General features: G+C 34.2%; 1 protein-coding gene across 1 annotated transcript in view; it reads left to right on the top strand.

Annotated features, from left to right (window-relative positions):
* LOC133325879 (A disintegrin and metalloproteinase with thrombospondin motifs like) overlaps positions 1–12935 on the top strand; it is a 160369-nt gene that overhangs the window by 124728 nt on the left and 22706 nt on the right. The window contains exons 5-6 of the mRNA XM_061534579.1: positions 2509–2768; positions 3211–3315. Coding sequence (XP_061390563.1) covers positions 2509–2768; positions 3211–3315 — 365 coding nt within the window. The remainder of the gene's footprint in view (positions 1–2508; positions 2769–3210; positions 3316–12935) is intronic.

The following is a 12935-nucleotide window of genomic DNA, read 5'->3' as shown; positions in this document are numbered from 1 at the left end:
CACCCAATATGAGTCTGACAAACTTCCTGGAGAGACTGGCAAATCTCTGGGAATACAGACATATCTTTTAAGACCTAGGTTAGGTTGAAAAGAGGGGTGGTTTACACCACCACATGTCCAATATTTAGATTTAAAGCCTCTTGTGCGCACTAGAGAAGAAAGAAATTTAGAAGTCATATTTGGATTTGATTGTCCTAAACGTCTAGGAATCCCTAGAAGTGTTTGAAAATCGAAATACCCCTTATTATTGGGTATGGAGAAATTTTATCTATAGAAAAACTCTCGCTAGTAACTCAGAATTATTTTTTATAGACTGAGATCTTTTTAAAGAAAAAACTATTCTGAGAATTTTTTATAGAAGAAACTCTTTTGAGTTACTGAGAATTTTTTTTTACAGAAAAAAACTATCCTCAGTTACAGAGAATTTTTTTCTATAGGAAAAAAACTCTCCTCAGTTACTGAGGAATTTTTTCTTCTAAATAAAAAGTTTTTCCTAATGGACAGAGGATTTTTTCCATAGAAAAAAACTCACCTCAGTTACTGAGGATTTTTTTCCACAGAATAAAGTTATCCTCATTCAATGAGGTTTTTTTCTATGAAAAAACTTCTACTCAGTAACTGAGGATTTTTTCTATAGAAGAGCTCCTCAAAAGGTGATAATTTTTATTCTATAGAAAAGGCACTCGTCAGAAGCAGAAAAAATGTTTCTATAAAATAAACTCACCTCAGTTTCTGAGGAATTTTTATCAATAGAAAAATTACCCCCAGTATCCCGGATTTATTTTTTATAGACTGAGAATATTTCTCTCTATAAAAATAAAACTCTCCTGTAATTTTTTTTATAGAAAAAACGTTCATGAATTAATGGGGATTTGTTTTACAGAAACAGAGGATTTCAGAGGATTTTTCCGTAGGAAAAGGTCCCCTCATTTTTTTCTATTGAAAAATTCCTCAGTATCGGATTTCTTTTTTTTATAAAAAAAAACTCTCGTCAGGAGCAAAAGGAAATATCTTCAAGAACTAATTTTCTTCAGTTCTGTGAATTTTTTCTGTAGAAAACTATAAAAACAACTCTCCTCAATTAGTGCCTAAGCTCTTCTATAGAAAATACTCATCTGGGAACTAACTGAGGATTTTTTCATAGAAAACGTTTTTAAGTTACTGAGGAAAAATCTCCCTTGTAGCTCAGGATTCCTTTCTATAGAAATAAAATCTCTTTTCTTCAAGTGAGGACATAATTTCTCTACTCGCTCTTTAAAAATTTTTCTCTCCATTCCGCTTCCTCACTTCCCATGTGGTTGTCATTATTTAAGCTTGTAATCCCCCAACAAGAAAAAATTATTAAACAATTATTGTAATTAATTTGTTTCGAACAGAAAACCGAACATCGGTAGCACCTAATTAAATTTGTATTTCGAGGCATTAAACTGTACAATTTAGCCAATGGAGGTTCATAAAATTTATAAATTATGAAGTCAGAAAAAATAAACAACAGACAAGCCTTCCTGTCAAAAAATAAAAATACACACAATACAAAAATGGTAAATTCACTTCTGTCTAGTGAATATGACGACGACGATGAAGAAGAAGCAGCAGCAGCTGAAAAATGCGGATTCCAAAAACAAAGTAACAAAACAAAAATGAAGCAACAGTACAATTTTTCATATTAAAGGAGATTGACCCGTGGCGCTCGATGCGAAGGTCAAGATACGACATATTGACGTCTCTTTCGGAGGGTTTTATTTACATTTTTTTTAAAATAAATTTTTGCCATAAAATTTTATTTCGTTTAAACCGAAAATTTATGTTAAATCTTAAGAGAATATATATTTTTGGGCGTCGTCTGCTGGAGTTTTTTTATTTGCGAATAGTGGAATTTTTATTAGGTTTTTGGTCGGTCTGCGGTTTGAGGTTTATCGGATAAGAAGTGTAAATGGTATCTAGAAGACAATTTAGTTACGTAAGCTGACTGTAGGTGGGGTAATGAGTTTTTGTTACTTTAAAGACGATTACCTTGTTTAGTCACGTAGTTCCATGGTTGGCGGTTAGGAAGATGGGGTCTTTGTATTGAATCGACTTTTGTAACATTTCAAAGAAAATATTTGGTAATGATAACATTAGGTGACCTTAGAATGGGTTCATAGAACCCATTTATTTGTGTTTAAATTGCGATTTATGTATGTTTGTGGTGTAGCAATGGGTTTTGACGTTTGTTTCCTAAGTCTTTTGTTTTTATGTGAAAATTGTGTAAAATACACAAAAAGGCAGATATCAGGTTCTATGAAAAAAATACATTTTAATGTCACCAGACTCTGGGATATTTTTCTAATCTAAAATAAACAGAAAACCTAAATCCAGGAGTTTGGGAAAAGTTGTGGCCCAGAAAATTTTTGAAAATTATCTTATTTTTTATCTACAGGCATATCCTTTTCCTATATATCCTTTTATTTTTTTATTATTCTAAAATGTTCTAACCTTCCTTTTATTTTTTAATTTTCTCTTTTCCAGCCTATATGGAACCCGATGATATGGCAACCCATGAAAAATTGGAAAAACTGCAGGAGAGACAAAAACGTTCCGCACATTTTAATACCCTAGCCGATATTGAAGAAGAACAAGAAGAGCTGGAAGCAGAAGACGGTGTCAACTTTGATGAACACTCCACACACAAGAGGGCCAAACGACATGCACCCTATATGATCTATCCTGAAGTATTAGTTATTGTTGACTACGATGGTTATCGTCTGCATGGCGGTGATAATTTACAGGTACGGTAAATAATTTATTAATTGTTCAGAATGAACAGAATGACGTGTATTTTATTTTAGAAGTCCCACCCATTCATAGAAGTGAACACACCTTGTGTTCTTTAAATTTCCTACAATATTTTGAATTTATTGCGATTTATTATATATATATATTTTTTTTTTTTGCAAAAGACATGTTTTCTTCTTTAACGAAAAACATCAAAACAATTTTATTTCCTATTAAATCTCTTAAATCATTTGAGGAAACATTTTATGAATATTAAAATCCATATGATTCAAAGTATATTATTTTATTTTGAGGTGAACCTATCTTGGAGAACCTAATAATTTATTGTTCTCTATTTATATGGGAGAGTCATAAAACAAAAAATTCTAGATGCCGTCTTATTGATAAATTATTTATTTATTTTTTTTTTTCTTTTTCCATAAATGTATTTGCTAGGTGAAACGTTATTTCATTGCCTTCTGGAATGGTGTTGATTTGAGATATCGTCTGCTGAAAGAACCAAAAATACGTGTCAGCATTGCGGGTATTATTATTTCAAGGGTAAGTAACTCACAAAAAAATAATAAAAAGAAGAAAAATTGAGGAGAAAAACATACATCTTGAGATTAGCAAAAAACCTTTAAGGCACGAAATCAAAAGACTTAAAAACAAACCTTGTCATTCGAGGGTTTCTATATATTCAAGGAACACCCTAGAACGGCATATACATTAGAACATTTTACCGTGGCTAACATACTTTATGACGATTTATTTGGCATATATTCAAAGGAATTGACAATTGAACCCCACTGGGTTAAGGAAATCCGGTTAAATGTAAACGTGCTATAAAAGTTGCCTTGTGTCATCTGAAATTTCCATGGGAAAGCCTGACATTTTGTAGCATAAACGTACTCAATACGGATTGACGTATAATTTGAAAATCGCTCTAATGAGGTGTCCTGCGAATTGATACAAAGAAATGTAAAAAATGCAATAATTTTAAGAATTATTTTTTGATTATATCAGGGAAGTCATTTTTGCCTAAAATTGAGTATATATATTAATAATTTTTATAGCTGTATTTATTTTGACTTATCATGGGTGTTTTGAATGGAAATCTATTAGTTGTTCAGTTACTGTGGGTTTTTGGTACCAATCTAGTAATAATTTGGTTCTTGGTCGAATTATAATTGCATGCAATTACGGTAGTTTTTGATTTTTTGCAAATTCGTGGGTAAATTTAATGTTTTTCTCAATTGATTTTAATTTAAGGCCTTAAGGCTTTCTTCACAATACAAAAAATGGCATCTACATACTTGGTTATTAATTTTCGTTTACATGTCAGTTTTTCTGTGGCAGCGTCCAATAACGCATCCGTTACGATATCCGTAATGATCGGAGATTCCGGTGCATTTTTTCTGCTAGGCTCGCTTTTATATGCCTTTTGTGCGGGGGCATCCTCATTCATTCGCACAACATGTCCTAGCCAACATAGTCGCTACAGCTCGATACGTCAGACAATGCCAATGACCGAGAGTAGATGGTACAACTCATGGTTCATTCGACGGCGATATTCACCGTCAACGCAGATCGGCCCATAGATCTTTCGGAGAATTTTTCTCTCAAACACTCCAAGAGCTGCCCCATCTGCTTGCGTATGTACCTATGCTTCAGATCCATATAACAGCACGGGTAGTATCAGGCAGGTGGCCTTGTTTCTAAACGCTTACTTAGACCAATTCTTCTCCGAATTTCAAAACTGATGTCATTAGTTTTATTTATGGCGGTACCAAGGTATATCAAATCTTTGACTACCTCGAAGCTGTAATTCTCAAGTTCCACAGTTGGTCCGAGTCTACTGGACGTCTTGCGCGTTGATACCATCAGTTTTGTAGTCTCGCCATTTACTGCCAGACCCACTTGAGTAGGCTCCTTCTTAATTTGTTCAAAAGTGGATGTTACCGCTCTCAATGTTCGACCAATTATAGCGATGTCATCGGGGTAGGCGAGTAACACGTGTTGTTTGGTGTACAGAGTGCAATTTCTGTTCACCTTTGCGTCTCGTATGACCTTTTCCAGCAAGATGTTAAAAAGATCACACGACAAACTGTCACCTTGTCTGAATCCTCGTTTGGTATTAAAGGGCTCCGTGCCAGTTAAAGTTATCCTGTATAGCCGTATTAATGGCTTTAAACACCTCTGAACGGATAGGACTTCATTATCGACGAATAGATGGTCTGTGTCGATGTGTTTTTCGTGGGTTTTTTCCAGATTTTGGCGCAGAGTGAAAATCTGTTCAATGGTGGTATGAAACCGCATTGGCATGGTCCAATTATGTCATTGGCCATTGGCTTCAGTCGTTCACACAGCATGCTGCATAGCACATTATATGCAATGGGAAGGAGACTTATTTCTCTATAGTTGTCACATATCGTCGTGTCCCCTTTTTTGTGCTCGGGACGTAGAATGCTGAGGTTCCAATCATTGGGCATGCATTCCTCAAGCCAAATTGTACTAATCAGATGGTGCATGCTCCTGAACACTAGTCTTGAATAGTTCGGCTGGTAACCCATTGGCTCGTGCTGCTTTATTATTCTTCAGCCGATTGATTGCTATTTTGACCTCATCTAAGCTACATGATATACACTCTATCCCATCATCTCTTATTGGTTCTGGGGTACCTTCTTCACCGCCACTATTTGATACCAGAAGCTTTTTCAAAATGTTCCTTTCAGATTTTCAACACACTGTCTGTCACCAGGTTTCTTTCTTCATCTAGGCAGGAGGATGTGTCTGCTCCAAAGCCTTCGCGTCAAAATGAAATTGAGACAGCCGGCATCGCGTACACAAACTCTCTATATTTATTTTACTTTTCTATCGGGCAACGCCTTATACTCTATTGTTGTAACATCTAACGGATTCGAAAAAAGATGCTGATATTAATTTTCCATAACAACTTTCTAAATGGGTTGACAAAATGGTCAAACTTCTGTGGAAGTTAGAAATACTATATTAAATACTTCGAATGCCGTAAATCGGCGTAAGATTTTGGATTAATCTTGAATAGAAATCATTCCACGGTTCATAGCATTATAAAATGCTATGTCATCCGATTCAATTGAAAATAAACCACCTTGCGGTAAGATGCGGATATTTTCAGATATGGACAAGCGAATAAGAAGAATCCTAAGCTAATTTCGCCAAAGCTGACTGCCATGGTGCACCACTATCTTAAAAAGGATGCAAATCCTGAAACAATTCAAAACGTACTCAGAAGAAATAACATTCATGGAAGAGTGTCTCGAAAAAAAAAACTCAGAGATGGATCGATTGTTGTATGGGCTGCATGTCAGCTTATGGACCTGGAAATCTTTGTATTATTGAGGAAAATATAGATCAAAAAATGTATTTGGATATTATTAAAAATAGTTTAAGAAATTCAGCTCGAAATTTGGGTATTGACGATTATTTCTCCTTCTATCAAGACAACGATCCAAAACACAAAGCCTTGAATATGAAAGTGTGGCTCATATACTACTGTTACCATGTTTTGGAAACAGCACAATCACACGTTTTGGAAACAGCACAATCACACGATTTGAACTCAATCAAGCACTTTTGGGCAGAGTAGTTAAAAAAAAACATGTTAAAGGATGAGTGGGCTAAAATTGAATCTTCGTACTGTCCATGGCACAATAAATAGTTAGTCCATTTAGCACAGCTGATTTCTCGATTAACCGACAAAGTGCGTAATGTCTACTTGAATTCGATGCGCAATGTTGCCAACCATGTGAAATATTATATGGAAAAATTTGACAGATGGTCGAGAGAAAAACAAAGGTTTTTGTTTTCATACACCACCTTATTATTGCATTATCGTCTAAAGAAATTGTAAAGGAAATTAGACACAAGGAGTATTAGTTTTACTATTCTAAATATCTCGGTTTTATTGGTGGTATTCTTTTCTTTATTAAAAAACAACAAAATTACCTTTGTAATTTGGAGAGGCGATAGAGGCCTTTTAGTAATAACGCGTAGACGTTATGAGACTAAGTTAACTCTAAGGAGGTTGGTCGACCCGTGAACGCTGTGGTTCATGCAATCACAGAGGATTGCGGTGATCGCTGAGGATCGATTGTCGTTTACTACTACATTTACATATTCCAATGGGAGAAAAGGTCAAGCAAGGAGAGCAATACACCGCTCGGTGGTTTTTGCACTCTGCGGTCTCCGCTGAGGGAACTTGCCGAGAAGATGCCCGTGTTATCAATCAGCAGACGTGATTGACTGAGCTCGGGAAGTTGAGTCAGAACGTATCAAACTTATACAACTATAAAGGATTTTTTATAGATATTAAAATATCTCTTCGACTTTGTTAGGTTTATTCGAATAATAAATGAGGATTCAATCAAAATCCAAAATTGTTAAAGCTATAAACCTAAACGAATTACGAATGTCGTAAAAAGAATTTAACAACAATTTGATATTCAAATTTGTCAAATACTCTTGTCTATCTTGACAAATCTATGAAAGTATTTACAAAAAACTAAAAATCCAAGAATTTTTTTTTCAGTTATTTAGGTGATTAGTAGTCCAGCCATTCACTTATTTCTTCCGTCAAATTATTTACTGTTGTAATTGTAGGAAAAAATTCAAATATTTGTTAACTTCTATTATGTTACCGCTCAGTCTAAATTATTGGATTTCTTGTTTAGCAGCTATGAGGGAAGGGAAGTTGCCGGAAGAATAAAAACCCATTTGGCATATTTGTGACCCTTGCAATGGAGGAGACACATGCATATTTGAGTTTTAGCTGTTATTACCTCTACACCAACAGAGTTGGGTCTGCCAATTTCAGTAAAAATGGTGGCAGTGGGTGTAGTTTTAAGTCAATTGCCATGAATGTCTGTCTGGTTGCTCTATTTCTCAAGTGTGGGTGGTCACTTTGCAGAGACAAAAAAGGGGAACAAAACCAAAAACCGAATGACAATCAAAAACCAGCAAACATTACAATAATTGTTTGAAATATCGGGTTTTTTGTAAAAAAACGAAAGTCCAAATGGTCTTTGAATTGGGAATGAAAAAAGAAACAGCAGGGGAAAAAATAAAACTTTGGACAGATATTTACCGCCTTTGTTGAAATGACAAACAAACATATTTACCTAGTACCTACACCTAACAAACAAAACCCAACGATTGGTAACCGAAAACTTTGAAATGCAAATGCTGCTACTTTGAAATATATATGTACGAAATTTTTTCCGCATTAGATATCATTTTACCCAGAAACCATATCTCGACCCAAGCAACCAACAAGTCAACGAGGCAGCCACCTAGCCACTCAAATGAAATGCGACAATCAGACATGCCGAATTGAAATTGTAGCGGTTTTGTTTTTCTTATTGCCAAAATAATATTGAAAAAACCTCAACACAGCACGAATTGTCAATTGCTTAATACCACCACCTTAAAATTTTGTTATTGGAATATTAGGCTGTTCATTTGCTTCCTTCTAAACCACCTAGCACAGCGTGGGTTAATTTTTAATTCTAAGCCAAGCTAAATTTTAAATATAACTGTTTTTTTTTCTTTTCCTTCCAATACTAAATCATACTTTTTGATTTTAGTACGGAATCAAAAACGTTCGTCCAGTAGCTGGCTTAAATTGTAATGTGAATAATAAGCCAGCCAGTTAGTTAGTTCATGACATGGGTTTTTTTCGATTTTATGCGTCTTGCATGGACCCAACGAATGGATTTCCTATGAATCGTGAACTCGTGTTTTAAAATGTTTTGCCGTTAACGTTAACTTCGCCGTTGCGTAAATTGAACTTTAATTTAATTGACAGGAGAATATTTTGTCAGGAGATTTTTCGATTAGGATTTTTGAGTTTGAAAGAGGAAAAAAACCCGACTGCCTATGTAACATTAAATGTACGATATTTTGAGATTAAAACAAAGTATCGTTATTAATTACATGTCAGCTTTAAAAAGAAGGGGTTATCAAAAACAAAATCGAGTAAAAATTTTATTAAACAGGATCTATTTTTTAAATATACAGTAGAAGGTTATAGAGTTGGATAATCTAGGTTCTGAAGTGGCATGATGCAACAATAAAAGGGCAAATACAATAGAACTTTTTACCGGGTTAGCCTACTTTATGAGGATTTATTTCACATGTATGCAAAGGAATTGGCAATTGAAACCCACTGGGTTAATGAAACCCGATTAAATGTAAACGTAATATAAGGTGACGTATCAAAACAAAAACCTTTTTTTTTGTCTCGACCATGATGCGATAATAAGGTGATGTATCAAAATAAAAACCTTTGTTTTTGTCTCGATCATCTGTCAAAATTTTCCTTATAATATTTCACATGGTTGGCAATACTGCACATCGAATTCAAGTAGAAATTACGCACTCTGACAGTTAATCGAGACATCAGCTGCGCTAAATGGAATACCTATTTATTGTGCCATGGAACTAGGTCATCCCTTGAGTTTTATAGTAATTTGTAGTTTAATCGATTAGTCGACTTAGATATCCCTACAAAAATATCTTTCTATGAGTCTCTTGTGTAAAGGACACACAATTTTGTTGAGTTGGGATTTATTTTTATTATACAATCCATTTAATAAAACGATTTCGATTTGTAGAAAGTCCTTAAGTGGTACGAATATTTTCAGTTCGCTACCCTAGTAAATGTCTTGTTGTGGGCCTCTTGTGTAAACTATACATCATTTGGACAAACCGCGTGGTACGAAATTTTTCGTTTCCTAGCAAATATACTGTTGTGGGTCTCTTGTGTAAAGTATAGAGAATTTGAATAAACCGCGAACTACTTTTAATATACAGTTCATTTACGATAAGACCTTCGTGGTAGAAAGTTCTAGAGTTGGACCATGATGCAATAATAAGGTAATGTATCAAAACAAAAATCTTTGTTTTTGTCTCGACCATCTGTCAAATTTTTCCTTATAATATTTCACATGGTTGGCAACATTGCACATCGAGTTCAAGTAGAAATTACGCATTTTGACAGTAAATCGAGACATCATCTGCGTCAAATGGACTACCTATTTATTATGCCATGTTATGGGTCTCTTGTGTAAACGATACTGTATTTTGTTAAGCCGGGATTTAATAAAAGGTCTTCGTTTTGTAGAAAGTTATAGAGATGGGCAATCTCGATCGAGAACATGTGTGGAATCTTGACTCATCGTGTCTATGCCGAAAACCTCCAATACCAAACTGTATTTTATCTCCAAGAAGTGATTTTCGATGAATGGCGGTCAATCGATGAAGACTTGCGAATAATTTTCATCGACAGTGTGATGGATAAAATTTTTGAACTTATTCAAAATAAGGGAGGTCCTACCCATTATATATAAAAGTAATTTTATTTTATTTAAGTTTTAAAAAATAAATTTTTCTAATTTTGTAAAAGTGCGTCTATAGTTATGCAACACCAGCAATTTTGAAAGTGCAGAATTCGGCGAAACCATAAAGAATAAATTAATTATTTTTGTTGAATAATATGTGTTTTTGATCGTTTTATTGTGAACAATAACTTAATGGGTCCATTTTATTTCTCAGCTAACATACCAATTGAATTAAGGGTGCGTCTATAGTTATGATACGCAGTGTAGAAACTTCTAGATCTGTCAAAACATTCCTTATAATATTTCACATGGTTGGCAACATTGCACATCGAATTCAAGTAGTAATTACGCATTTTGACCGTTAATCGAGTCCAAGGCCACCCAGGGAGACCAGCTGGATTTCAGCAGTCACTCAAGTTTGCTGTCAAAATTAATTATTGTGAATTGACTTCCATTATGAAAACGTAAACAAAGTTCAAATTTTTGACATCAGACTTGAGAAAAAACAGCTGTTATCCGATTTCGATTGCTACCTGTGTGACCTTATTAATAGATCTTGATCGAGTCATCAGATGCGCTAAATGGTTTACCTTTTTATTGCGCCATGATTTGGACAATCTGTGTTCTGAAGTGATTTAAACTATTTTAGTTCGATCCGCAAGAGGAACTAGTTCACACAGTTAGTTCCATAGTACATTTTAGTTCAATGATTCGTCAAAAGTCGATTTATCTATCCCTAGTAAATGTTTTGCTGTGAGTCTCTTGTGTGAAGGGTACAGAATATTGTTAGGCTGGGTTTTATTTTTTATACAGTCCAGTTATATAGGGCCTTTGCTTTGTAGATAGTTATACAGATTGACAATCTCGTCCCTGAAGTGGTTCGACCTTTATGGGGAATGTTTCCTTTGAACTAATTCGTTCGGCAGTTACACAATTCTAAACGGTTAGGTTCCCTTAAAATGGGATAGGACGCAATTCTAGAAGGTTAGGTTTCCTTAAAATGGGATAGCATTTTTCTATAACAACATGTGGTATGTTTAAGTTAGATTATGAGATTAAAGAATATTTTTTAAAAATCCACGCCTTGTGGCTTCGTTAAAAATATTTTTTTTAATCCAGGACTTGTGGCTTCGTTAAAAATATTTTTTTTTTTAAATCCACGCCTTGTGGCTTCGTTAAAAAAATATTTTTTAAAAATCCAAGCCTTGTGGCTTCGTTAAAAAAAATATTTTTTTAAACATCCAAGCCTTGTGGCTTCGTTAAAAAAAATATAATTCTAATATTACCTATTATAGAGCACCTTCCTCTCTCTCTAATCTCCATCTTCACATGCTAAAAAGTGCGTTTCAAGCTGACAGCTTTAAGAATTAACCGCTCAAAAAAAGAACAAGCACCTAACCGCGTTGATTATAAATCATGTGCGAAAACCTAAAACACATTTCGCTTTTAATTAAATTGTATTTTAAATTTTGTTATCATAGATCTGTGGACATTTTATTTACATTTTTTTTCTGTGTGTGTTACGGTTCTATAACCGGCAACACCTTAAGGAAGTTGGCAATTTTTCAACAATTTAATGTTTTCGGCAATGATCCATGCGAATGTTTGGTTAATTTTTTTACTAAATTAATTCTTGTGGTGTTTTTTTATCCGCGTCTTCTTGGTTGATTTTGGTGTTAATAAAGAACACCCTCCCAGACCCCTTCCCTTGGCCTAAGCAAATATTGGCATGAGTGAAGTGTTTAGAAAGGAAACCGGTCGTTCGTTCAAATGGTCATAACTAAGTGCCAAGAAGGAAGGAGTGTTCCGCCAAAAAAAGAATGAATGAAAAAAAAACTATAACAACAAAAACTATTTTCAAAACTGCTCGAATTTTAAAATTTTTAGTTTGAAATGTTAGTGGGTCAAATGCATAATCTCTTGTAGTTGTTACACATATCTATTTTTTTGCCTTCATCGGGGTAGGTGGTATTATCTTGGATTTCATAATGTTTTCGACTAGGAATTCATTTAATTAATTGCATGTTGCGAATTATATGCAAATCATTAGAAATTAATGTCATTTCTAGGATATTGACAGCTGACAGCTGTTGTCTCCCTGATCTAATAATAATAATATGGCTTCCTGTAATTAACTCCCAGCAGGTTGTGAGTCCGTCCCGCCACATACACACACACGAAATATTTTTTTTCTGTATATGTTGCGTTTTAATGACAATTTGTATGCAAAGAAAATTAATTAAATATGTTAATGGAGCAACTTGATCTATGTTTTGGTTATTGGCTATATGCATACATACATATCGATATGTATGTGGGGGTATTTGCAACCAGTTTACCAGTTTTTATGCAATTTTTCACGATAAATTCCTAAGCCATCAATCTTCAAAAGCATACAAACCATTGCTACACATGACAATTACAAGAATTAGTAAATTGAATGATAATTATTGCGCTTAATGATTTTTATCGCACTTCGTAATTGAATAGAAATAACAACGACTACATATCTATATCATTTACGCAAATTCTAAAATGAATGGAGTGGGAGATTTTCTTATGTTGAAATCCCCAGGAAATGTTAGAACCAAGAGGTTTTTTTATGTTTGGAAGAACTTTAGAAGATTTGCTCACCTTCAGGAGGTCAGGATATTTTGGAATTATTGTGTACTGTATCAGATAGATTAAACTTAACATTCTCGAAATTCTTGTGGTCTGTCTAATATCCTGTTTTATATGGGGTTTTAGAAGAAATACCATTATTGGAATTTTAATGTTTAAATCTGTTGTATCCTCCCT

This window comes from Musca vetustissima, unplaced genomic scaffold (assembly GCF_032173495.1).
Source record: "Musca vetustissima isolate MV318-11 ecotype Yass unplaced genomic scaffold, APGP_CSIRO_Mvet_v1 utg17337, whole genome shotgun sequence".
In the NCBI taxonomy this organism is placed as follows: Eukaryota; Metazoa; Arthropoda; class Insecta; order Diptera; family Muscidae; genus Musca; species Musca vetustissima.
This window is presented reverse-complemented; position numbering and strand designations above follow the sequence as displayed.